The 28,000-nt window shown below is 49.4% G+C and overlaps 1 protein-coding gene across 1 annotated transcript; it reads right to left on the bottom strand.

Annotated features, from left to right (window-relative positions):
• Positions 1-26,294, bottom strand: LOC136566526 (heparan sulfate glucosamine 3-O-sulfotransferase 3B1-like). The gene is made up of 2 exons (XM_066565702.1): positions 25,852-26,294; positions 1-619 (listed from the first exon to the last, which is right to left on the bottom strand). Exons 1-2 carry the CDS (start codon positions 26,292-26,294, stop codon positions 1-3), a joined length of 1,062 nt encoding a protein of 353 aa, XP_066421799.1.
• Between the last annotated feature and the right edge of the window lie 1,706 nt (positions 26,295-28,000).

Raw genomic sequence — 28,000 nt, 5'->3', positions numbered from 1 at the left:
TCAGTCCCAGCCGAAGTCCTGCCCTGTCATCTGGTAGAACTTCATGTTGAAGGGCCTGTAGAAGTCCCTCAGCCTCTGCACCACCTCCTGGTCGATGTCAGGGTGGGTCCTGCCTTTTGTCTTGCCCAGGCAGTGGGGTTTGCTGCTGCCCTCCGCCTTCTTCAGGCACGGGAAGCCCTTGGTTTTGTTGAAGTAGAAGTGTTTGTCCGTGATGATCCTCTTGAGGCCCAGAAAGTCCTGGACCCTGCCCAGCTCCCCCGCGGGGTCCCTGATCAGCCTCTCCCCGCTGACAAAGAGGATCTGCCCGATGGGGAAGTGCAGCAGCCAGTTCTCCAGGTGCTTGGCGTAGATGCCAATCTGGATGGCGCTCCACGAGGTGTCTATGAGGCCTGTAGTCCTGTTTTTGAAGGTCAGGCTCTCAAAGGTGGGGATGTCAGGCTTCTTGGAGAGGGTCTGGGTGTAGTCCGAGATGGCTCTGGTCACGGGGTCCCGCACCACCACGATCAGCTTGGTGCCCTTGCTCATGGAGGAGATGCGGGCTGGGGCCTCCTTGGTGACAAAGTAGCTGGGGGTCTTCTCCATGGTGATCTGCCCCTCCAGTGTCCTGGGCATCAGCTCCCTGCCAGCAAAACACACAGACATGGGTCAGAAGGGCAAGGAAGAGGAACAAAAATATCCATATGCATTTACAGGTATGTGCACACATAGATACACAAGAATTCTTCTCCCTAGAATGCCTTCACAGGCCATTTGGATCATACAGACAAATCCATTTCCCATTGATTTAGGGATTAAGGGAGGATTATTATTAAAGGCCACTGTATTAGAAATCCAGTTGAGTAATCCCCCAGTTATTCATGAGTGGATTAGCTGAGCTACACTCTGTGCTTGGACCATGGCTGAATGTACCACACCAGCTCTAGACTGGTCAGGATGGGTCCTGAGCTGCACCTCAGGTGGCTGTTTTGGCTCATGACTACACCACTGAGACCTCAGCCCCAATCCAGAGCTCATTTCCCCATGGGAATGAGAGGATGGTACAGCAGAAAAGCAGGAGATCACTAGAGTAAGTCCACCTCATTTTCCCTCAGCATTCCAAATGCAAAACTTTTCCCAATTCAGGCAAGAGGGCGCAATTTTTCTCTGGCTTGCCAACAGCAGGACTTCACTCACAGGTGTCCTCTTGCATCCAGTTTCTCCCCCTGCTTTACTATTCCCTATCACTTGTTTCCTCACATGAGCAAGAAAGGGCATCAAGAGCTGCCCATGGCATCTTCAGCACATCCCAGTCCAAGAGACAATGAGGACAACCCCACTCCAGCACTGCCCCACGGGCTACAGCAGGTCAGGATATGGGGTACAACTGTGGAGAACACAACCTCAGTACATGGGCAGGACATTCCTTCACAAAATACTTTTAAAACTTAAAGCTTCCAGCAATTCCACCTTATTCCCTGCCTATTCCTAATTAACCACATGGGGAAAGAGTAGGGAGCTTGCAGAATTGATGGAAGTGGCATGAAGCAGGAAGAGTAATTTTTTCCTATTATTCACTAGGCAAGCTAAAATATTTTAGACCGTTTGCCAGTTCTTTCCCTTTATAGCCCTAATGGACTCATTTACTCTGGGTTGAGAGACAGTTGAAAAGAAAAGGCAAAAGGCGAGTCAAGTATGAAATTAAAGTTATAAAACTTGATTAAGTTTTCAAAGCATCCACCCAGCACAGAGAAATAAGCAGCCAGCGTGTGATCTGCAAGCCTGAAGCTGTGCTTCCCTCAGCAATAGGACACCACACAGAGGCTGCTCCCAACAGCCATCTCCTCCCTGACTGCTTTCATGCTTCCACAGCAAAAATCACCAGGGCTCTTGCAATTAAAACAGCCACTGATAATTTGTGCTAAAGCCAATGGTTGCCCTTATTAAGAACGCAAGGGAAGAAAGCTGACCAGTCTGTTCTGAGGGCAAATAACAGGGGATCCAGGAATGAGAGGTCTGTTTGCATCGAAAATCATCCCATGTCTATGAAATTTGGTCAGTAGCTGCTTATGCAACCATTGGTGAGCTCACACTGTACCTGGTATTTTACTTCACCAGCCTCTGGCATTGCCTTTGTGCAATGTGTTTACTGGCAAGGAGCGCCCAGGGGCCGCACCTCCATCCTCCCTGTGAGCTGTGCCTACGGGCTGCCCATAAAGCCCCTTCTCCACAGTCCCAAGATGGGAGACAATCCCTGTGCCAGACCTGCATGGCACTCGGGTAGGAGTGGTAATGGACGAGGTGGACTGTGGAGGAAGGGGATATCAGCTTGTGGAACCTCCAGTCATGGCCAGAGGTGGTGGCAGCCCTGAAGGCTGGGATTTCAAGTCCACACAAGTGGAGTTTCACATGCAGATAAAAATCACGCTGGTCTACCAGATACCTGGGATGTGAGAGCTTCTGGAAGGCAGGAGCTAGTACGTGTGCCAAAACCAGCAACCAGAATAAAACTCTGACTAATCCTTCGCCTTTCTGGCCAACTCTGCAACCCCATGCTGTCACAGAATAGGGCCAGTCAATAACACTCAGAGCAACTCTTAAATTTGTCGTGGGCTGAGGTAGATTTCAACATTTGCTCATTAAGTGGTGTCCCCTTTTATGGGCACATTAAACCCAAGTTCTACATCCTGCCTGGCCACCAACTGGTTTTCAGCTTGATTTAAGAGGTTGTTTTCCACCCATGAAGTCCTTAATGGCCTGGGACCTGCCTAGAGAGGAGAAAGCTTCCCAAAACATTCTCAGGTTGCCTGTGTTCCACTGAAGCCCTTCAGCTTTAGGTCAGGTTCATTGGATTGCTGGTTGTATGGGGCTCTGCATTTTGGGACTGATTTCTCCCCCAGGACTACTACAGCCAGCATTTATCAGTCTCATGGGAATGATGCAAGGTTTATTTTTCCCCTCCTTGCACAAGAAAGGCATTGGGCAGGGCTGTGAAACAGGAGGAAATTGCTGGGGATGGAGTGCCAAGTCAGTTGATTCAGTTGGGAAACACAGGTTCTTAATTAGCATTTCAGCAAATACAGAGGAGCTCACCATAAGTGGAAGAAAGCAGGGAGTAACTCTTTACCTAAGAGGCATCCACTGGCCTGGCATCAGCCCCTTTGCAGAGCAGTTCATCTCCTGGGCCCACACTGCACTTGTGGCTGAAAGTATTCAGTTCTGGGCAAGCCCAAACCTCCCAGATTGTTATTTTTGGAGAGGGCCTAAATTCCTGGCAATTTAAGAACGTTTTGCTGGTGACCTATCACAGCAAGCAAAGCAGAACAAGGCACATTGACACACCTACTGCCCTCAGGTTGGCCAACATGGGCTGAGGTGACCAGAGGTAGAAGCAGAACCTTCATCCCATGTACAAGGCCTGGATCCACCAAAAACAGCCCTCGGGCCCCTGCTCGTGCTCTCCCTTCATTGGACCGCATGGGTGCCAGGCACAGCCCAAAACTGACACCCTCAAGATTGTCTCAGACTCTGCTTTGTTTGTAAAGTGGCTGCATGAAAGAAAGACAGCTGCAAGAGAAGCCAAATACTGTGGCCCATAGAGGTTGTTTGAACCTCTGACAACACCACATCCAGGAAAGCAAAGTTTTACTGCATGGGCATGTCAGTTGTGGGAGCTTTCCCATGGTTTCCATAATCTCCCACAGAGGCACCATCCATCATCCTGGCAGCCAGAGACAGCAGAGCCTCAGGGACAGAAGGAACTGGTACGTTGGCTGGTCTGAACTCATAGTGGTGGAAAGAAGAAGAATTTATTCACATTCAAGCCACAGCTGGAGAAGGGCAACTTGGCCCAGCAGAGCCCTGCAGCTCCAACACAACACACTGGACATACACTTTGGTGGGAGGAGGACCAGATCCAGAGCTGAGCATATCTACTCCTGGGGCTCCAAGACAGGAAGGGCCATGCTAAACTACAGCTGCTGCTTTGGGAGGGGAAAGAGGAGCTGTGATGGTGAGGAGCCACGATGCCCTGGCGGGATGCAGCCCCTTGGCAGAAAGGACTGGGGTCCAGCAGAAACCTGCTTTCAGGTCAGGTGGATACAGATCACCCAAGGCAGCTTGTGACCACTGTGGAGTCTCTTTTTCCATGGAGGATTCTCAGGCACCATGGAGACATGGGCAGCTCCTGCCAGCACTGCCTGACACAAGGTGAGAAAGGCAGACGTGCAGCTACCACTGCTGTCCATACAGGAGAGCAAAGGGAGATGAGAGAGGGAACCAGGCTGTGGGAAATAGAGAGCTCAACTGAGCCCCAGGGCTGGATAGAGACACCACTGAGGGCCATAGTGGAAACTAGTAGAAAATACAGCATGAAAACCTTGGCAAGCCATCCCTCCTGCCTTGTTATCCTCCTGCCTTCTGGCAACCCGGAGTTCAAAGACCTCTGGAGACAGCATCTGCATCCAAATCATCCTATTTCATAGTGACTATGAACTGTCTAATCCTTTCAAACCCACAAATACTTCTGGCCTTGAGAACATCCCACAGCAGAGAGTCCCAGCACCAAAGCACTGCCTCTACCTGTCATTTGAACTCCATCCCCACTTCCCTGCTTGGGAAGGGATGAGGCACCTGCTTATTGAGCATGGAAGAAGGAAATGAGGATGAGGAGCACCAGCAGACTCCCAGCAGACTCCCAGCATCCTTCATTCCCCACCCAGCCCAGCCAGAAGGCACTGCTGACTAGGGCAGAGCTGCCAGCAGCTGGGTCCCAGCAAGGGAAGGAAGCTGCTGCGTGAGCACAGCTATGAATTTTGCACAGCTATGAATTTTGCACAGGCAAAGAGCAAGCCCCTAACCCTGAGCTATTAACATGTCAAGAGGGACAGAGGAAAAGCTTTTCCTTTAATGAACATTTCCTCGGTGAAGCCTACACCCTTCGTAGGCGAAGTGATAGGCTTAGTCTAAAGATGGATTGGCCTACTTTACCTATTAACCACTTAAACTAATGTAATAAAGGCTCTCTTCATTCAAACAGCCCTAATCCCCAGCCCCATGCAGCTCTGAAGCCTGGAATAAGAAGGGATACTAAGATGAACTCAGCCAGGCTGTTGCTTGGAAAGGCACTGGGCGGGGGGGGTTTTAAGCGCAAACTTCTCCAATGTGAAAATCAGACCCAGAGTGAGATAAATTTACAAAGTGGGGATGACAGGTGGCCACATGGTAATCCAATCCTGAAGCCTAATGCCCTTTGTGGCAGCTTTTGTCCGCACAGAGGGGCTCCAGGCTAATCTGCTGCTACTTTTCAAGGAGGAACATGCCAGGGGGTGAGAGGACCCCCACAACCTGTTGCTGCATTATTTGCCACAGGTAGGACAGCCCAGTGCAGGGCAGAGCACAGCTGTGGTGTCTGGTTTTATCCCTGGGGACGTCTGTTGGCCTCCCCATGCACCTCCTGCCACAGCCAGCACCTGCTGGGATAAACCCTCCTGCTCTGCCGGAGCCCAGGGCAGGGCTCACCCGGGCTGCAGCCAGGACCGTCTGCCTGGGGTCAGCACCAGGCTGCCCAGCCAAGGCCCAGCTCGCTCAGGTGTCCTGCTGCCCAGCAGGAGCTCCAGAGCTGAGCAATGGGCTTTTCTTTCTGAGGAAGGTTTCATGCTGCGTCCATTCCTATCCAGCCCCTGGAGCTACCCAGCACCACTCTGGGAGATGTTCCCCCTGCTCCAACAAATTCAAGTAATAAGTCCCACAGGTAAGTCTTAAAACCGGGTTGTCCTGTGATGCAGCTGCAGCAATGGCACCTTCCAGTCTCCAACCTCTCTGCTCCACACCACCACACTTCCTCAATCCTCTGTGCTTCCTCAGTTTCCCTCGGCAAAGGTGATAAAACTCTCCTGGGGGAGATGGAGTGCACTCACAGCAGTCCCCACAGCAGCTCTGCCAGCAAATACAGCAAGAACACTTTAGCACAGAATTTCTAGACTTTCCCCCCACAGCTGTTCCCTAGAAGCAAGGAAAACATGGGAAATGTGAGGAAAAGCAAGTCAAATTATTTGGGACATCAGCCACATTTATGCCAAATTAATGTCTGTAACCCACAACCATTTGCTTTGCAGCCCAGCACTGCACACACAAAGCATCTGACCTATCTCTGACAAGTTTCTGTCCCATTCCTCACTGATGTTTCAAGAAGGCAAAAAGTGATTCCTTTTCAGAAAACCCAGTTTTGACAATCTGATTTTTTTCATGGGAAAGTGCCCCCCAGATCCTCCCAAGAAACTGCATAAATTAGATTGAAAAGTTATGGTGAGAAGGTGAATAGAAATACAAAAGGTAAACAACAAAGTTCTTCTCCTATCCTAGGGGAAAACAGATTTTTTAGCCTGAAGAGTAATGACAGAGGGTTTGAAAACCCAAGATGACACCAAGCTAAAGTACAGCCAGTAACAGAACAACACAGAACATGGTACAACTTAATGCACATGATGAATTGAAGATTTTTTTCTGCATTTTTAATTTACAGGTTGGAAAGCAAACAGGCTCAGCAGTGGCCTGTTCAGTCTTGGAAGAGCTCTGAGGAACCAAGTGCAGAAGATGAGGGAGATTAAAGCTGCATCCCCTCAGAAGCTGATTCCTTCCAGCATGCTGCATCTCCCTCTGCCTTGTCCCTACCCCAGGGGCAGTTTGGTGCCCTCTTCCCACCTCAGCATGGTCCTGTTCAGCTTTGCTCTGGTCAGGATCCCACCAAAGCCAAAGGGCTCATTTCACACTGCAGTCGATCTGTCCATCTGTCATCTTAAGTGAAACATTTTTAGGAGGGCTTTACTGCAACAGTCAATTCTCACTCTAGTTCCTGCTGCTTCCCTGCCTTTTCTCTCCTCCCCATATCAATAAATAAATTTAGGCAGAGCGAGTTAATTCTAATATCTTGGAAAAGAGCTGTAGACACCCAGGGAAGGATGGGGTGGTACCTCCATTGGTGGTAGCTTTGCCTTATGGCTCATCCCCTCTGCCAAGGTGATACCCAGTTGCTCCCAGTTTGCAAGGCAGCATGTTGCTGTCAGAAAGCAGGAAAAATGTACAGTGCTGGCAAGAGCAGCCAGGGGCTGGATCCAAACCACACAGCTGTAGCACATACTGGCACCTGACCACGAGCAAGAGCTCAGATGCTCATCAATCAAAACCCCAAAGCATCACCAGCTCAGCTCCTGAGGCCACCACACTGGTCCCCTCCCGACCCTGTCAGGCCCCTTTGCCTGCATGGCTGATCACAAAACCATTGGATCCCAGGAATACTCCTTAAAAGCAAGGACCTAACCAGCTCTGGGAAAGAATGTTAAAGTAATATAAAGAAAATAAATAATAAAAAATAAATAAATAAAATAAAATAAAATCGTTTTAATTACATCACAAACCCTGCCACCAGCACACAGGTCAACCGGCTTCAAAATTACCTGCTTGGCTTTGACTCTGCTTTCTGGTGACAGCAATGGGAAAGGGCAATGAGGGAGATGGAGGAAGAGGAAGAAGTAGAGAGAGAAACAACAGCAAATTCCTCTTTGGGGGTGTGAGTGCTTGCTGCTTTATTATTTGATACATCATCTTACAAAAAATTTTCCTTGGCTTCAGCTGCTGTTGCACCACAGACCTGTACAGTAGCAGGCAGTCTCTGCTTTTTTATGACCAGTGGTAAGAGCAACATGTGTGCCTTTGTCTCAAGCAGGAGTCTGTTGTTTGGGTTGGCAAATTATACAACAATAAAAGGGAACGGCTGGGAACCAGCCTCGGCCTTTTTGAAATGGATGTAACCCTATCCAGCTCCGTCGAGCACTCGCCACGATGATTACACAAACCAGATGATGGGAATTAATGAACTTTGGGGGTGAGGAAGGAGTAAGTGAAGAAGGAGGGAAAGGGGGAAAAAATACGTCGGCCTGAAATTAATGTTTTTCTCACCCTCCGTGCTCCCTGTCCCCAGATCTGCTAGTTGCCCTTCACTTGCTGAGGAATTTTGGGGATCAAAGAAGAGAGAGGACAGTAATTGTGTGTGAAGAGCACCCATGATGAAGGTGCTCTGGGACTTCAATGGGACCAAAGAGCTGGTGGCCATGGGTGGCATCAAGATGTGCCCCAGAGGAACAGGCTCTAGTCTGGCTGTGGAGCCTGATCTAAGCTCCTTTGATGCTGATGAAAAAATCCATCAAAGGTCTGGGGAGTGGGGAGGTGCAGGGCAGTGGCAGATGGCCCTTTCGTCCCCACTACACGTGGCACAGCTGGGACGAACCAAACGGCCCTGGCAAATCAAAGCAAGAAGTGCCCCAAGGAGGGGGCAACACACCACAGCAAATATAATGGCTTAGGATATTTTGGGGGTTTAGGTTTGTTTGCTTTTTTTTTTTTTTAATAAAAGACTTTATTCACCTCTTCAAAAGTCACTGCCTTCAAATCAGACCTAGGAGCCACCACAGAGGCTTGACCCTCTCTATGCTGGGACATGAGGAGCTAACCCAGCCACAGAGCTGAGCAGACAGTTTGCAGCAGCATCTGAGCACCAACCTAGACAAAGCAGGGCCTGATCCATGGAGGGTTTGTGCCTCTGGGAACAGCGATGGGTACAACAAGCTCCATGAGCCTCTGCTGCAAAGGCAGCCTCCCACCCTGTGCCAGACAAAGCACAACTCTCACCCACATGCCTTCCCTACTGCATGAGATGAAATGGGTCAATTAGAAGCAGTCTCATAACCAAGATATGACATGCCATCCCTTGCAGGGCTGCTGCCTTCTATGTCAAAGTGCCACATACGGTGTACCATATAGCTGCAACCTACGGAGCAGGAATAACTTAGATCAGCAGAAACACCTGCTGGGAGTCTTGTCTGCCCAGAGCAGGCTTGTGCTTTCACCAGGAAGCACAACAGAGAAGCCCAGGTTCCACAAGGACTCCTGGGCCGTGGATGGGTGATGTCATCATCGCTCCTGGGACATGCCTGCTCCTTGGCAAAGGATGCAAGGGCATGAAGGTGGCCTTGGAGGTGGCTGACTGGGGCAATCCCCCTTCCTACCTGAGCTCACGCTCCATGCAGGGCAGCCTCTGGGAGGAAGGGTTCAAGGAGCCGAGACCACCCTGGAAAGCTGAGAGAAGGGCACCCTCCTTGCAGACACTAACATGAATGGGCCCACAGGGTGCAGTCCTCTCCTTGTGGCCCTCTCTCCTGTGGCCTGGGGATCTCCAGCCCTAGCCAGAGGAGGGAAAGGGCAGAGCAGGAATGGGGCAAGCAGCATGCTGTCCCCTACTGCTTTCTCAGCCTCCATCCAAATTCAGCTCCAGAGGCCTTCTTTTGCCTGATGCACTTCATCCACCTAACAATCCTCAGTTGAACTCTCTTCCAACCCCTTGTCTAGGTGGCTGCCCCATTCCTGTAAGTGTTCAAGGCCAGGTTGGGTGGGGCCCTAAGAAATATGGTCTAGTGGGTGGTATCCCTGCAGGGGAATGACATGAGGGGATATTCAAGGTCCCTTCCAACCCAGGACATTCTATGATTTCTCCTGAACCTCTGCATGCACAGCCCATCCAAGGTGAAGCTCCTTGCTTTGCCCATTTTCAGCAGCCCCTGCCCTCACAACATAGCCCCAGTCCTTGCACCATCTCACCAGTCCCCCCCTCCCTCCATCTCCAGCCTAGCTCCAAGTCTGGCAAGCACCATACCTTCCCCCAAGGAATTTCTCTGCCAGGCTGAGGATGCCCAGGCTACTTGGTCATTCCTCCAACAGAAATTCCTCCAGCTCTACAGAACAAACTCAGAATGTTGCCACTGTCACTGGGTAGGTCATGCACCAACTGAACACAGGCTGCAGGGATGTGGATTAGGAAGAGCTAAATTTCCAATTATTTTTTTACCTCTTGCCCAAATAACAGCGCAAGATGTTACAACTGCTAAGCAAGAACTTTCCCTCCTCCTCTGCTGGAGCCAGGCAAGATATTCATCAACGTCCCCAGTTCATTACACAGGCCCTCCTCTTCTCTTTATGTAAACACGGAAGCCTCTTTCTACTCCTTACCATACTTAAAAGCTCTGAACTTCCACTAAATAATTATCTTCACCGGGGGAGAGAGGAGCAGCACTTTACATATCAAAGGGCTGCTTTGGAGGGATTTACAATAATTTAAGATGAAATGGTAAATATTCTATTCACTCCAGTTCATCTCCAGTAATAATTATAATCCTATTAGCAAGGTCCCAAGAAAGTGATTTCATTATCATCTAGCGAGCATCTATGTGGATTTCTTGGAGGGGTGGGATGGGGGAGGCCATAGGCAAATAAAGAAGGAAAAGCAACAAAAGGTGCAATTGCCAGCATCTCCCTTCCCCCAGCAGGATTTGGGCTCCATTGTCCCGATGCTTCAATAGTGCTTTGCTCTGAAAATAAGAGCTTTTGAGCGCAGTAAGGGGGTGGGGCTGAAATGAGCATCTTATCCCTTTCGGTCACCGCCGCTCCCCTTTCATGGCCGAGGGTCCCCTTGGTGCCGCTCCGGCCACAAAGAGCTCCCGGTGCTGTTCCGGCAGCCCCGGGCAGGCGGCAGTGCCACAATTAAAAGCTAATTGCTGTTCATGGGTGAGTTCTTTAGAATATTGCCCAGCATCGCCGGGCTGTGCTGCCCACCGGTCAAGTCATGTGAGATAACTCTAATCTGTCTCCATTTCCCCCAAAAAGGACAAAAAGACTGGTTTTGTTTAAAAGCAGAGCAGGGAGAGGGAAGTTCTGTGAAACTCATGATTTAAGGGGGAAAAATCCCCTAAACTCAGCAGGAAATATGACTGAGCTAACTGACAAACTGGGACTAAAGTCCCTTTATCAGCAGATCGCAGCACCAACTGTCTACAGCAAACGGTGTGTTTTATTCCTGCTCCATGTCAGCTCTTCATACACCCCGTTGGAGTTTTTAACTGGAATTTATCCCTGCAGGAGTGCCTCAGTTGCACCGGTGTAATCCTCTTCCCTCTCTTCTGGCACCTGGAGGGCACCAGTGTGAGTCCCCAGCCCCTGCACCAGAAGCAGGCAGCTTAGCTCTGCTCGCTCTGGGAAATCAGCAACTGCTCCAGAGCTGCGCCAGTTGCAGACTTGAAACAAGCCAAGATTACTGTCACGGTGTGCGAGAGTTTATTGCAAAGCTGTAGAAACATTTTTCTCAATAAATTAAACAGACAACAGCCTGAAAGGGAGGAAAGAGGAAGAATTTTAGGCATCCAGAGAGATTTCAGTGCTTACAACTCATTCCTGGTAAAAAATAAATTCTCTGGACTGCCTCTGCCTCTTACTCTTTTGCAACCAGAAAGACCAGCAACTTCTCCTCCCTCCAGAATTTATAGCCTAGAGTTAACATTATGTGTACTAACCTCCTACTATGTAAAGATTTGATAGATCCACTTACAGACTCATTGCAAGACAAAGTTCTGCTCTTGAAGAGTGCTAGTTCAACACATCCTTGCACCAGAGACATAAATTCTTGAACTCAGCTTTACCTAAGTAGCACCAATCCTGCCCTCATGAGAGCTGAAACCAGCATCTGGACTGGGTAAGCACCTGCAAGCACAGAATGTCCTTGTCCAGAGAAAAGCCAGCAAAGTAAGAGAGTCAGGGTCTGGAGTTATTGGCTTAATTGTGGAGACAAAAAAGACAAAAACCCCACAGATCTTGCAAGGCGTTTGCTCGCTCAGAGTAGGCCTGTGCAAAGAAAGCAAAGGAAGCCTGTCTTGGAAGAGGCTTAAAAGCATATGAAGAAATCATAAGGGTGGGATATCCAAAACACATCCATGGTACCCAGGTGACAGGAAGGTCTCCTGCAGCAGATGTGGGCTAATACAGTCCACATGAACACAGAGACTCTGATCTCAGGGGTTTGGCTTAAGCTCCATCAGGAGAATAACTGGGCTGTCCCCACAAGTCCCAGCCAAAGCCTACACCTCGCTGCCAGCTTTCTTGCCCCACAGCAGCCACTCAGACATGTCCAAGAGGCACCAATGCCCACTGCTCACACCACAGCTTCTTCCCTCTCACCCCTTCCCTGCCACCAAGGCTCAGGCACAAATCCCAGTGTGGCAGGAGCACCAGTCAGTACTGGTGGTACATTCAGCCATCGACTCCACAGCCCCAAACTGCTCCCACACCCACCAATTTGCTCTCTTAATTGTAGCAACAGCACTAATCCTCTCAAAGTCTTAAACCCCCCGGGGCACTGCTCCTTACAGGTCTTCAAGACATCTCTCTTCCTCCTAGGTCTTGGGAAAATAATTTCTTGCAGTTAAGGGAGCAATATAATCCCGTTAAGCCCCAGAGATGTGAGGATCTGGGATTTGGGGGAGGCAGAAGTGGGTACTGAGACACACAGAGTTGGCACTGCAGAAAGAGTACAGCCTGTTGGCATTCTGCTGCTGTCCCAGGAGCACCAGGTGTTTCAGGAATTAGATGCCCAAACCAAGTGGCACCAGAACTCATCCAAGGGTCAAACTACCCACCACTGCACATGGACCAGCACATCCTCCTGGCTCATTCCACCTGTGACACCAGAGCACTCTGAGGCTCCTGCCCCTGGCTAGGACACCTGCAGGTATTCCCAATCCAGGTGGCCCCCAGGAGGTTATCCACCAGCCTCATCCCTACAGTACCTCCTCTTCCAGGCCCTGTTCCAGTGACTCATTTTGCTGCATGCTGGAGGTGGGGAGCCCAGCGAGCAGGGTACACCTCAATCTGGACCCAGAGAGCACATGTGGTGTTGTCAATGAGGGGAGATGGTCACATCTCCTACCCCCCAGTCATCTGTACAGCAGCAACACGCTGCCACACTGCTTCTGTAGCCCTGCTGCAATAGGGAACTTTGCCAGTTTCCCAGAAAAGGAACTAGTTCAACAGAAACCACCTCTGGCTTGGGCCATTCTAGGGTGCAGGTCCATGTCAGTTATATGGATATAGATTTCTATGGCACACACTCATAAATCAACTTTCTGGTTAAGTAACCCTGTAGTGACCATGGCAGCAGCCTCTCTCCAGCCACCAAAAAAGCAGCTGAATGGGAGTGGCAAACCCTGGTCCAGCCCTGCTGACACTCAGAAACACCTGACAAATTTCTACCCAGGAGAGCACTACAAGGAGATGAACTTCCCAGGCTTTGCCTCTCCTCTGGGGCACTGCCAAGCCACCACATTTCACCTGCTCCAACTCTGCTAGAAAGAGGGAAAAAAACCTCAGCCCACACAGCAAAGAGCCAACTCCAAAAGGAAATACAAGTCAACAGCCACTCCAGCAAGATACAGGTAAGACCATGCTCCCCTAATGCAATGTCCATAAATCACAGCCCTGCTGAAAGGTCTTTTGTATTTTCCCCAACACAGAAATAAATGCCCTAATCTGTGTGCCTGCACGGGCAGGTAATGAGTTACACTGATAATGTTGCCTTTTGTAAAACACCTGCACGAGTGGCCCAGCATTTGCACAGGGAGGACTTTGTTTGCCACCTTGACACACATCTCACCTAATTAAGCCCAGCCTTCCTGCTCTGGGTCTTTACAGCCATGATTAGAGAAAAAAGCCTCCTGATAGACTCTGGAGACCTGAGTGATACCCCAGCTCTCACCCTTTGGATCATAACTCATGCTGGGCAAGTATCCTCCCTGATTTGTCTACCCTTGCAGTAAGACATCATGCCAAAGGCAGGCTTGAAACACAGTGCTGAGTTAGAGCCCCAAAAAGGGACTGGTGGCAGCTCTGCTCCTGCTCCTCTTCCTCAGCATGGACATAACAAAGCAGGGAGGGGGAGCAGGGACACTTTATTCACTCAGCAGCACTTTCCTCTGTGCATTGACATGCTCTGGAACAACTTCCATATCACATCTGAACCAGAGACCACTAGCTCTTCCACAGCATGTGGGAAGGGATCTCACAGGGTGGCCAGGGCCAGACCAGGCTTGAAACAAATCTTGAGACACATTCACATCTACAGTTTTATGAAAAAGCCATGCAGAATCTCCAGGAATTCACTTTCTGCACCAAAAGGGATCCAACAGGCATCCAACACCACCTGAAGAGCAAAGAACCTCAAAACAACAGCACAGAAAACAGTCAGCTTTCCATTTCATTATGAAGAAAGTAAGTTATGGTTTTTCCTGCCCTTTCTGATCATCTACATATGTTCACAGGCCAAGTAATGCCAACAAGGTTCTGTCAACCATCAGCTGCACGACTCCACCTGCCTCTTCAGCAACACCCAAACCAGCCTTGAAACTGTGCAGCACTGAGGCTTCTCCTCAGCTGTGGGAGAGGGAAGGGGGTGCCCCTCTGACCATCAGAGGCCTTTCCCGTGGCCAGTAACAGCAGGGAAGAACAAATCCATCAGAGGAAAACCAGGAGGGTGCTCAACCAACCAAGCAGGTCCCGTACTCACCAGCTGCTCACTACCCTTAGCATCTCATTGAGTGGGTCAAGAATTTAAAATTGGTTTAGACTTTATTCTCAGCTGAAACACCTTATTAAGTTCTGAAAGTCTCCTGCTTCCTTCTCAGAAGGGAGGGGTGGCACCAACCCCAACCATCACTAATCTGGACACTGACCAGGTCAGCGTGACCCTCATTGGGATGAGCTAATTTTGCCACCCACTGGAACAAAAGGCCTGGCAAATTAATACACCGGTGATCCTCTCAGTACTGATCCCTAAATGCATTTTAGCACAAATGGGATTGTCACCTCAACTCATTTGTTAATGGATTTGTGATTTGCTCTCATAAAGGAGTAGTGCTGGAAGTCAAGATCTCTCTGTGGCAAACAGGGCAGTGAGACATCTGACCAAAATAAGATTTATTCCACCAACATCTCTAGTCAGGCCAGGATGAACCTCCTGATTCTCCCCTCCCTTTGACACCTCACATCAAGCATCCAAAGAGAAAACACAATTAATTTCCAGGACTAAAATCCAGCATGCCCATTGAGGCAATCAGGTGGCAGGTTTGTGGTGCCACCAGATCCCTGCACCCCCAATGACACAGCAGGACTCGGGGTAAAGCAGAAGGAACCAAACCTGCCTTGGGAAGGAGAGAAATTCCCAGTGAAGGAGGGAGACAGGTGCCAATTAGGGAAACATGAAGGAGCAGGTCTGTCTGCAGACTGCCTTTCTGCCCAGTCATTACCTGGGATCTTGGCATGGTCATAAACAGTCAATGACACCCAGCCAAGAGCTCTTTAAAGAGCAGGCTCAGCTGGTGAAGATGCTCTGCTGCAAGTACAACAGATGCAAAGCACTGCTTCTCATTAAAAAGGTATTCACATAATTAGAGACTTCACATGGCCATACCAATGATTTGATCTAGTCCAAGCACTCAGGCACTATTTAAGAGGGCCTGTTTGCCATTTCTGATGGCTTGGGTTGTCTTTGTGTGTAACCCTGCCATCTCCTCACACCCCATGCACTGCCATGGCAGGTCCATGGCTATGTTGACAACCAGGAAGGATTTTACGAGTAAAACTACACGTGCCAAAGCCCTCCAGCAACCTCCAGCATCCCACCCTGCTTTCATTCAGAGCCAATTTCCTTCCAGAGCCAGCCATGGGGCTGAATTATCCATAGGTCCTTCAAGCCCTTGTACATAAAGAGCACCGTGGACCAGTCTGCCAAGGCCTTAGAGCACAACCCAAGTGAAATGACTTTTCCCTGAACACTGAGGACTCTGAATGACAGCTATTATTATTCAGATGAAACCAAGTGTCAGATTAACAAATCAATGGGCATAAGAGATATAAAATGGGTGACTATTGAAGCTTTTCAAATACCCAAACATATGGATGAACCAAATGTGAATTGTAATTGACTCACCCACACCTTTGATCTCTACACCCTTGGGTTCTTAAAGAGACAGCACAACCCCCTCTGACCCAGCTGAACTGCTCTGGGATTCCATTGTGAGCCTCTCAAAGTCCTTTCTCTCTGCCTTCATCTCCAGGATGTAGCTGCAGCCTGGTGCTTGAAAAGTGAGAGAAGTCAGCTCTGCCTTGGAGAGCCGGGGAGCTGGAGATGAACAACCTATGCTCCCAAAACACAGCCTCTCACATGGAGCCCATCACCCCGAGCATCTCCTCCACCAGTCCTCGCCCTGGTGGTGGCCCTCAGTCACCTAGATGCGCATCAGGAAATGTCCTAGGAAGCAGCAGAAGAGGGTCCAGAGCAAACATGGGCAGTGACGATGCTCATTGCCCCACTCCTGGAGCCAGACATGGGGTCTCTTTGGTTTTCAAGGATTTCCCTGTGCAAAACCAAGGGCCAGACTTTGCTGATGGGTTCAGGGCATGTATATGCCCCTGCTGTAAAACCTGGGCTGGTCTGGAAGAGCTGGAAGCTGCTCTGCCCTTCTCCAACTGCCTTGACAGCACATAATCACTAATGCTTGATTAAGAAATCTGATTTTTAATTTTCACTAAGATGTTTCTGCAGATACATTGGAAATAACAAAGAGCTTAAACAAATGTTATCCCTAAATTTTTACATTTGGAGTTTGGAGAGAGCTTCAACCAGTTTTATGTCAATACGTGAGAAAATGAATAAAAGAACATTATCAATTTTGATACCATACAAACCTCAGCTCCCCAGGAGTCACAAGACAAGCAATTGTTTGGGTTTAGCTTCAAGCCTCATTACAAACTTAAGTTTTCGTAGTTCTTCCAGGAAACCTAGCCCATCTTATTCTTCTCCTCCATTCTGCAAATGCCACACAAATATGCCTTCGGGGAGGTTTTGAACTCCACACTGCAGCTTCCCCATGTTGGGAACAAGCTGTCCAGCTTAACTCTTGCTATACTGAGTCTCAAAGCAAGAGGGGCTTTGGAACGCCTGTTACTGAAGGCAAATGCCAGCAGCTACTCCCAGCTCGGGGCTCTTCCCCATCAGGCATCACCACTGAGTGAAGGGATTCACTCTGGGAAGGCAGAGACTTGGCATGTGCCCTGTCCTCCGGCACCAGCAGTGGGTTTGGTGGGGGAACTGGGTGGGGCAGAGCAGGCATTGCTCTGCCCCCGTCATTTCTGGGCTCTGACCCAGCTGTGCAGCTGCTTAACCCAACTGTGAGCGCTGCTGGAACAGCCGAGCCTGCGACAACTGCAGGGCTCACCCGCAGAGGAGCCCCGGAAGAGGAAGACTGTGGGGAGGAAGGAGGAGAAGAGGAAACCCACGGGCTCTTAAGCTACTTTAGGACCACATGAGCTTTCTGTTTATATATAGCCCAATTAATTATTACACTGCATTGAGCAGTTTGACCTTGGAAGCATCTCCAGGGGGAGGCAGCAGTGGCAGTGCACCAGGGCAGCTGGCCAAGGCTCCGGTGTGTGCCTGGTGGCTCCTCTGCAATTACCGGGGCACACAGCAGCTCCTGGCCCCTTTGGGCTTGCAGGCTGAAACCCTAACCGGCTATTCCACTTCTGCTTTGGCAAGGCTGATATCTCCTCTCAAGGCTTCCTTCCCTGCTCAACACCCTGTATTAGCTATTCCCTCTGCTTTTCCAAATGCCATGCAGACAGCCCAAGGCTCATTAGTTACCAGACCAGCTCAAGAGGAAAATTAAAACGGGAGGAAAAAAAGGTGTTACAAGCTTTGTGTTAAGTTGCAGCAAGTCAATGCACTGCAGGGAAAGGGAAAATGGGCCTTGCTAAGCATGTCCTCAACAAGGGGCAATGCTCAGGCTGCCTGGCTTTTTGTAGCTTGCTTTGGTTGGTCCAGCCATAGTAAAGTCAGAGCAGGAGCCCAGGGATGCTCAGAGCCACCCAGACATCTACCACTGCCCCACTGGTCACAGGTGAGACCTTCATGAACTTGCTCCATTCCAACCCACTTGTGGAAGATGGAGCCCCCTAGCACTCGGGACACTGGCTCTGATCTAGCACAATTCACTGAACATGGCACCAGAGGTGTGTGCAGGGGTTCAGAGCAGAGGCACAGCACCTCAGTGGCAGGCAGCACCTTTGTTCCCACACGCAGAGACATGGGGCACAGCACAGTCACAGGGTCCCTCTGCAATTCATGTTTAGCAACTGCATTCATGGCCCTGTGTACAAACAGCTGTGTACAAACAGAGGACCGTGTACAGCCACTCCGGGACCGAAGGGCTGGGACACACCTCCTGTTTACTCCAACACCTCCTGATTTCCTTCCAAGTCTAATACATCTTTAGAAAAACAAACGGCAGGCATGCCAAAGCTGCAGGCCTTGCCAGTTGTTTTTTTTTAATATTTCATAGCTCAGTGAAGAAGCAAAGCGCTTTATTAGGAAGACGCTGGGGTTTCATCCTCCCCCTAGTGACAAGAGGATCCATGCTCTGAGCCTGCTCAGCCTCTGGACCCCATTCCAAATCAAAAATATTACTGGAGCATAACTCCAGCACAATTGCCCTTACACTAAATGAACACTTTTCCAAAGATATCCTATGCCTCCCTGTGCCATTCACCCACACTTGAAGTTTAAGTTTTCAAGTTTCAAGACTTGCAAGCTTTAACGCAAGTTTGCGTTTGATAATCAAAAGAGGCTGAAACCTTGGGGCTTTAATATAAAACTTGTCAAGATACTTTATTGAAGTTAGTAATTGTAACAGATTTTGGTTTTTGTGGGGACATTTTCTGCACAGTGACATGGATACACACTAAGGGTTTGGTCTTGGAGCCCATCTCTAGGCAGAGTTCTGGACTGCGTTAGACACAGTCATGTTTGGGAACCTGGTTCAGTCTCTGTCACCACATGCTGCTGAAGACTCGTCTCCTCATCAGAGTCAACTTCCCACATGAAAAAGTGTATTTTTAAAGGGAATTAGTGTAGCAGAATACAGTCATACTCCGTACTGTTGGACCACATTTGTGGCAATGCAGGATTTGGCCTTGTGTTTACTTTTAGGAAGGATCTGTCAAATGCACACATCCAGCTATAATATTGTACATTGGCATATAAAATGAAAGCCCGTGCACAATAATTCTCCCTCTCTTGTGGAAGAGCTGCCTGCTGCATTGACAGGAATGCAAAGTCTGTGTCAGTTCCAGGGAAAGGTTACAACTGCTCACTTTTATTACAAACCAGCCACTTTGGTGTATTCGTAGAAATCCCCTGTACCAGCAGAGAAGACTGGCCAAATTACAGCTCTGACCTATGGAATTTTATCAGCACAATACTCACAATAAGACCAGGACAAGGGAGGATGACACCCACCAGCACAGGGATAGCAAAGCCAGGCTCCCTGCGTGACACCTTACAAGCCACATGGAGGGCAGGGTCAGCCACGCTGCTCTGCATCCCAGACAGGCTGCAAATTAAACTCTGGGTCAGACCTGCTGCCAAACAGAGCCATGACTCCCTTGGTGCCAGGGCTAGGTCACACCATCCCTCTATAGAGATGTTCTTCCTCCCTCCCTTTTCTGTATGCAGAGAAGAAAACAAAACTGCTGTAGAAGCAGGCTGGTTCCAGGGCCTTTCCAAGGAGGTTAACGCAGATGTAAAGCATTGAGCAGAACCTGGAATTATTTTTCTCTAAATAAAGTTTCTCTAGCCACCACGTGGCAGGACACTGCCATGCTCACATATCTTGACAGAAAGATTTTAAAAATGAAATTATTCATTTACCAGAAATCAGTGTGAGATCTGCAAGCACCACCTGTACATCTATTTTTCTCTAACATTCCCACCAACATCATCTGAAGTCCCAAACACCAAAGTTTCTGGTCTTGTCTGAATGATTCCTGAGGCCACAGGGCCAGGAAGAAAGGTCAGGCAGCCAAGCAAGCCAGCTCCCAAAAGTCCCTCCTCATCTCTGGACTTTCCCAGTACAGGGGCACCACATGCTAAATCATCATCACTGAGGTAATTTCCTCCTCCTTCATGGCTATTCCTAGGAGGAAAACAACCACAGGGAATACTCACAGCCAGCATGGCACCAGGAGAGATTGTCCCCACTGGATCACTATTATGAATGGACTAAGGTACACCGCACATCCCAGCCAAGCAGACCCTGCTCTCCCTAGGTGGAGACAGAGGGACTGTGCTCCTGACCTCCATTTCTTCCCCTCATCTGACCCATGGCACAATGTGATGCCCTTTCCCACTTGTCTCTGCCCTACTTCTCACCACCTTCAGACTGGGAGCAGCTCCTTGAAGGCAAAGTTACACCACCACAAATGCCTGTCCTGAATTCACCCCTCCTTTCCTCTGAGCCTGCTGATAATCAATATGTTTTGTCACAGGACCCCTTGTTTCCATTAAGAAAGCTAAGATAAGGTCCATTTACTCCGTTGCCTTCTGGCTGCTGCTGGGCTGAGTACCTTTAAAAAGTACATGGTGTTTCTGGAAAGCTAATTAAACATACAGCAAGCTGCTGAAAGACCTGGAATTGCAATGGTTAGGGCAAGCCCCAGTACAGTCATCAGCAGCAAGTCAGGACCCAGCACAGCACTTAGTCATTTCCCACAAACCAAGGAAGAAGCCTCTTCAGCCTGTCCTCATGCACCACATGGTGACAACAGGTAGTAGCTGATAGCCCCTGACCCACTAATTACACCACTGAGACAACGTGCCCCACTATTTGTTGTTCTTTGAACCCATATGTTACCCATCCCACGTGGCCCTGGCCCATTCATTATCACCTGAACCCATTGGTCACCCATGGTCATACCACCAGGAGACATGAATCCTGTGCTGAATGGTCACTAAATTAGACTTCTTCCTAATTAAATAGCCCCAAACCCAAGCTCAAGTGAACAGAGCAGCAGCAAGAGAGGCCCAAATACAGGACATTCTTATCATCAGCAGATTGGAAATACAGCTCCAAAGAACAGTAGTTTGGGTAGAGTCTCTATAGCCACTGCACGCAGGGCTTGCTGGATGCTTTTAAAAACAAAGACTTGCCTGGAAGTGCCTTGAGATATCCAACGCTCGGGGTGTGTTACAGACACCTGCCATGGTCCACTTGAAAAGAAAAAAGTAATAAATCCCAAACTCAGAGCTGAGCCCGTGGGTTTTCATTCCCATCATTTTCATGCCAAGGAGCACAATGCTCCCGGCAGGCCACGGGGTCCTGCACTAACACGATTAGCCAGGCAGATCCACCATCCGCATCCGTCACCCCCAACGCTTGGTCAACTTTGAAAAGTTCAGCAGCTCAACAGGTGAGGCCATGAAACCCGATCACAACAGACAATGTCATCCCCCCAGCGTCGTGCTGGGAAGAACTTGTCACGTGCGTCATATCGGGCAACATGCTTGAAACAGAGCAGTGCACTGAAACCCCAGCAACACGAATAATCTTTGCCATCTGTTTGAACAACTCAACCCTCCTCATATCTAAAGGAATGATCCCATGCAAACACAAGGGCCTTGCTGACTGATTATAGCAGTCCAGCCCTTCTTTTGGGGGCCATTTTCCTCCCAACATTACACAGCAGCTCAGGACACATCGTGGGGAGCCGCTGCAGTGGCCAAGGAGGCACTGAACTCCATGCACATTCTGAGGGGGCCACTAAAAGTCCCCAGTTGCAAGGTAATAGTTGAGTTTTAATTTTTTTTTTCATATCAAGAAAATAAAATCTCAATACCAAAATTGTTTGGCAAAACCTTCCCAGAGAACACAACTGTCCTTTAGGAGATGCTTGTTCTGACCCAGTGCAACTCACAGGAATGCAGTGGAGGAACCAGTCTTTGCTCAGATGCAGTCATTTGCACCCAAAGTCCAGTTGGGAGTATCAGGACTGTTCCCACACTTCCTGGGGCCAATAAATCCTGTGACACTCAGTGGAAACCAACCATAGTTCTGTCTGTGCTGCTGGGTCCATGCATCACTGGGAAGGCAATTAAGCAGCAGGTATTAAACCTTCATTAAAGCAGAGATTATAGACAATGGCCAAACACAGGGGCAAAATCCTGCCTTGCTCAAGATTTGGTTCATCAGGGTTTTCACCCCAGACTTTTAACCTTTTTCTTCCCTTGCTCACAGCCTGGCCAATTGCAAGCACCAGCTTGTACCCCCACAAATTCCTTGGAGGAAAACAAAGCAGGCTCATGGGAAAAAATACAAAAAATAAGGAAGTTTCTCACAATTCAGGAATTGCTTTCAAGCAGCACTTTGCACCCTAAATTCCAAACAATTTCAGGCTCTAAGAAATGCATATTTGAAACAGTTTATCATGCACCACCAGACCACAGGGCCTGATCCTGCTGATCCAAATCACCCAGTAGCAGCAAGGACTTGAATTAAGGCAACCTAGGAGTAGTGGGAAGACAAACCACTAGCATTTTAAGAATTTTTCATAAAAGAAAAGAAGAAAAAAGAGGTCTCCCTGGTGCACTGCTAGAAGCAGAGGAGCGCAGCCTTGTCCTGCTATCACAGTTACAGCCGGCACAGGCGCGGCAGAGGTGTTCCTAGCAGAGAGCTACAGACTTGAAATATAAATCAGTGATGCTGAGTAGGGCTGACAACACCCAGCCCAAGACAGGAGGGACTGGGCATTACAGTCCACTGGGCTGAAAATAAGAACAAAAAAAGAAAAAAACCAAAACACGTAACACTAATGACAATCATTTTTTCTTACAATAATTAGAAGACAACAGGCTTTCAAGTCCATAGGACATTTCAAATGCATCATTGTTGAATCAAATGAAGAAAACCATAAAAGAAATTCAACAACTGATTTTCTATGCATGGAAGAAACACTTCCACCAAGCTCTACAGTAAACCCCAAAGAGAGCAATGGCATCCCTGAGGCTGCTCAGCCAGACACATGCACACAGGCTGTGGAGCTGAACTCCCTACTGCCACAAAGAGGGAACTTCTCTACTACCCAAAAATTCAAGGCACTTCATAAAATTAGTTTGCAATAGTGGCTGGATCCCATTCCTCCCCTGTCACAAAACATATTTTCACTAGAAGCAGTTAACATGCTGTATTCATTACGGGGCGGGGGGGAGAAAACCTTGCAATGTGCATACAGAAGTTATTTCCACCAAATTTTAGTTATCTCACTATCGAAAAAAAATCATTTAATTAGTCCTGTTTCCCCCCTGCTTTTCAGGAACGATACTCAGCACCACTTGATGCTGTTCTGCATTCCACACTGCAGAAACAAACCAACAGATTTCATTTCACGACAGAAAATGGAGCAAGGAACAAGTTTGTGGTTCCTCTTTCTAAAGTTATTTTCAATAGATGAAAACTTCAGGCAGAAACAAGCAGTTAAACAGAATTAATCACAATCACCCAAAAATAAGAATCCATCAAGCTAAACAAGTAAGTCTCATGCCCCTCTGTCTTGAAAATCTGAAAAAGCTTTTGGATGCCAGGAACAACTTAAACAAACAAAAACTCCTAACAAACATAAAAGATTTAGTCAATTAGCTAAAATACACTTCAAATGAGACATGGGTCAAAAATTCTATGTTCATCTTTTCAAAGCCAGGCAATTGGATTTGCACTGCACTCTGAGTGCAGAGGACACAGTAACTCCCCCAGTTCCAAAGTTGAGTAGATTTGAGCAAAAGCATCTGAAAAATAAAGACAAGGCCTCCCCAGCTCACTGCACCATGCTGACACCACACACCTTCTACAGCATCTTTAATCCAACTGTACTGAAACACTAACAAGAAGATACAAACACATCTCCTTATTGATACTAAGATAATAAATAAAAGCCTCATTAGGTCTGGGAGAAATAAACGTGTTCTTGAGGAGTGCTGGGAAGCCGAGATTCACTGAAGTCAGCAAGAGCTTGGAGTTACTACTCTATAGGATCTGACTTCGAATGACTAAATTTATAGGAACAAACTTCTGTATCTAATTCTAATTAAGTTAGAAAGAATGCACAATATATAACAACTTGTCTGCTGGTTTTCATCCTCTCCCAAGTATTTTGCAATAATTAGTTCCCCCCCAGTTGACACAGGCCCCAGTCCCACAGACATCCAGACACACTCCCATCTTCGGGGTAAATCACACACAACTCATTTCAAGGCTTCCAGCATGTCTTGCTGCTTGAGAGCATCACCATTCAGACCTCAACATTCATCAGACCTCAGCTAAAACAGCCCTGTTGCAAAAATACTAATGAAAAACTACAGTATATTTGCAGGGATAGGGCCCACGCTGCTCAAAATTCAGCAGCTGATAGGGTGAAGCTTTAGGAAGCTAAACACAATACCTGTTCTCCAAATTTAAAAATAATGTATATCCTTTAAATATTGGCTTTCACCCACTACATCTGGGATAACAGATGAACTCAATCATAAAGATTATTCTCTCCTTCTCCCCTTCCACCTCCTACTTGTAAAAGATTAATCAACCATTTTATGGTCTAATTTAGGTGCCTAATTAAAAACAGAGTTCAACACATACAACACCATTTTGCTGATAAATCCTGACAGGATTTCTGCTCTGTTATATGCAAGTTCTTCTTTAAAATGGGAGATTTTTAAACTCAGCTGAATTTACAAAGGTTTCATTTGGGCTGCTGTGGGACAACAGCTACAGACTCCACCGGGATGACAGAATTTCCTAAAACGAAACGGCTTTCAAAGACTTCCTCCTCATTAGATCTTATCCTTCACTCATTTCACTAACTGCTGGGCGATGGCAACATTATTAAAAAAAAAAGAGACATAAACCTAAGCGGACTTGTCGGGTGGGAGTTTCAAGACTACAAAGAGGTTACAATTCGTAACTTCACAGCTCCCATTTAGGTTCAAAGTTTTCATCTCGGCTTCTTTAGCATTCCTGTAAACACTCAGTAGAAAGACGTATTCAAAACACCCCTGATAAAGAAACTTCAGTCGGAAAAGGGTGAGAAAAGCACCGAAACGGGGGTCGCCCCTCGTTCGGTGTCCGATCGCGCTTCTCCTCCGCACCCACCGCCGCCCTCTCTGCCGAGCCCACCCGCACACAGACATCCCGGGCCGGGCTGCTCCTCGCAAAATCACTTACAACTACATCCATCCTTACAGGATACAAGGACAAATTTATAGTTTTCTCCCAGTGCAAAGGGTTCATCCCGTTCCCGACGCGCCCGTTACCCGCTGCACCCCACACCGCTCCCGCAGTCCAGCGCCGGGCGATCGATCAGCTCCACAGATGATTACGGGGAAGGAGAAAGTTAACGGAGACTGAATGCAGGCAGCGAGTGAGGAAGTTTTACCTGGAACGTGGAGCTGCCGCCTGCCAGACCCAGGCAGCGCTCCCGGAACGGGTCAAATCCCCTCCAAACGTGCAAAAAAATTCACAAATGGGTAAATCCTCCCCACCTCGCCTCCCCCACACAAAAAAGGGAAAAAGAGAAAACGGGTCAAGTCCCACCCCAATGGATACAAAAAAAACCCAAAAAACAAACAAACAAAAAAAAACCGAACCCAAACGGGTCAAAAACCCCGCAAACACGCGGTCGCTGAGCGCACCGCCCGCCAGCCCGTGCAGACCCGAGAGACACACCAGTCATCCCTCAGCAACACCCTGAGCTGGAGGAAAAGTACTTTTGCTCCAGCAAAAGACCGGGAAGTACAGCGGAATAAGAGTGTTTAAAAATATTAAATTAACATGTAACCTTTATAAAAAAATTAAATAGGGTTTGGCTCGCGCAAAACCTGCAGACGCTCCGCCGCCGCCTGGGCTAACGGAGACCGCAAGTTGCGCTCTGGGTTTATTATATTTTTAGGGGTTGATTTTTCGGGGGAAAGTATTTAGCGGAGCATTTACTCTTCGCCTCGGACGCTCCCCAACCTGCTCCGGAGCCCGGGGCGGCCGCATCCCCGCACCGGGGCGGCGAGCGCAGGACGGCTGGGATCCCGTTCAGCCCCGTCCCGCTGCGGGGCCGCCCCGGCCCGGCCCGTACCTGTACCAGGCGAGTCCCCGCTCGTAGTTGCGGTCGAAGAAGTGGGGCTCGGCACCGACGGCGCGCACGTCGGGGTGCACCCGCAGGAACTCCAGCAGCGCCCGCGTCCCGCCCTTCTTCACGCCGATGATGATGGCCTGCGGCAGCCGCTTGGTACCGGAGCCGTTGAAGAAGCTGGAGATGGGGCTGCCGGCGTCGGGCGCTGCCCGCTGCTCCTCCAGGCTGCTCTCCTCGCCCGGCTCTCCCGGCAGCAGCGGGGGCAGCGGCGGGGCGGCCCGGGGCGGCGCGGGTGACCCGCGGGTCGTCAGCCCGGCGCAGGAGCCGGCGCACGAGTAGAACATGTAGAGCCAGAGGAAGAGCATGATGAAGAGCAGCAGCAGCCTCCGCCTCAGCGGCGGCAACGCGACGGGGACATCGAGGCAGCGATTCAAGCGCTGCCCCATGTGCCCGCGGGCGCACCGGGATGCATGGCTGGAGCCCGCCCGGCTCGGCTCGGCTCTGCCCGGCGCCTCATGGGCACCCGCGGAGGCTCAGCACGGTCCCATCGCCGCCGCCGCCCGGCGCTGCCGCCCGGCCCGCTCCGCGCCCGCCGCCGGGAGCACAGGCAGAGCGGCGGGGGCGGGGCGCGGGCCCGGGGGACGGGCGGCGCCCTCGGCCAATCACAGCCGCGGGTTCTCGCATAATAAGGAGGGGCGGGGCGAGAGGAGCGGAGGACGTGTTGATTGGCTGGCGGCAGGAGGGGCCGCGCCGTCGGGGCCCCGGGCCCGTTCGGCATCCCTGGGCCCGTTCGGCATCCCTGGGCGGCTGCCGGGCGCTCCGTGCGCCGCACGCTCTCTCCCAGGCTGGGATTTCCCGTGCCCTGTGCCCCCACGGCTGCAGAGAGTCGCCAGGCACTGGGGGCATCATGGTGTTGAGGGCATCATGATGGTGGGGGCATCTCAGTCATTTTTTTCTCCTCCTTGTCCCCAGATACGTGGATAGCAAGGTTTCCAGGAAGACTTTATTGTGGTCTTTCAGTATCTAAGTGGGGATTATAAAAAAGGTGGGGACAAGCCTTTTAGCACAGTCAAGGGATAATGGTTTTAAACTAACAGAGGGCAGGGTTAGATTAGATATTGGGGAGATTTTTTTTTTTTTACAATGAGGGTGATAGAACACTGTATGAGGTTGCCCAGAAAAGCTGTGGATGGCCCATCCTTGCAAGTATTCAAGGCCAGGGTGGACGGGGCTTGGAGTAACCTGGTCGAGGGGAAGGTGTCTCTGCCTATGGCAGGGGGCTGGACTATATCACCTTTAATGGTCCCTTCCAACCCAAGCTATGCTGTGATACTATGATTTGCCTTTTTTGTTGATGAGTTGGCTTTTCAATCTGCTGCACCTTCTGTTGTGCTGTATTTTCTGAAATCCTGGCCCCTAAAAATTCCTGGTGAGATTTGCCACAGTCCACATTATGGGAGTAACACACAGAAACCAAACCCAACAAAATAGGTCCTGCAAGGCAGACTTAGAGAATCTGTCTGAGGAGATCCTTGCCACAATACCATTAGCTGTGGGACCCTCCTTTCCAGGACCAGATTGCTCCAGCATTCTCCAGGGTTGGGGATTTTGCACATTCCATGAAAGTGCTTTAGCCAGTATTCTCCCAGCAATCACGTAACTTACAGCTCCAACGCATTTGGGCAGATTTTCTTTTCTGTTTATTTTTATTAAAAGATGCATAAATATAACCCATAGAGGTGCAGCTTGCAGTGAGTGTTCTTGGATCAGGATTGCTGGACCAGCAGGCAGTGGCCATCCCCGCTGGGGAAGACAGACCATGGGGTGACTGTGGGTTCCATCACTGGGACTCAAAACAGCTCAGCCACTGGCAAGGCAAATGCCCAGGGCTTTATGCAACCTCTCTGCACCCAAGTCCAAGTGCCACATAATGCCTTAGAGCCCTCAGCTGTGGCTTTGTAACCCCATCACTGAACAGGGACATCCCAGGAAACAACCTAAGGAGACCCGAGGGACATCACTGCCTCTCACAGTGTCCCGCTGTGTTGTCCTGGGCATGCTCCCACCAGGGCCATGGGCAGCACTGCTATACAGATGTAAGAGGAGATCTTGTTTCTCTTAACCTGAAACCATTTCCTTTCCCCCACTGCCC

Source organism: Molothrus aeneus, chromosome 25, assembly GCF_037042795.1.
Source record: "Molothrus aeneus isolate 106 chromosome 25, BPBGC_Maene_1.0, whole genome shotgun sequence".
Classification (NCBI taxonomy): domain Eukaryota; kingdom Metazoa; phylum Chordata; class Aves; order Passeriformes; family Icteridae; genus Molothrus; species Molothrus aeneus.
The sequence above is the reverse complement of the archived record's forward strand: the minus strand, read 5'-3'. Positions and strand labels throughout refer to the sequence as shown.

Coding starts and splice junctions, on each gene's coding strand:
- LOC136566526 (XM_066565702.1), bottom strand. CDS start 26,294: ATGGGGCAGCGCTTGAATCGCTGCCTCGATGTCCCCGTCGCGTTGCCG. Junction 620..25,851: donor CGGGGACTCGCCTGGTACAG/GTACGGGCCGGG, acceptor TTTTGCTGGCAG/GGAGCTGATGCCCAGGACAC.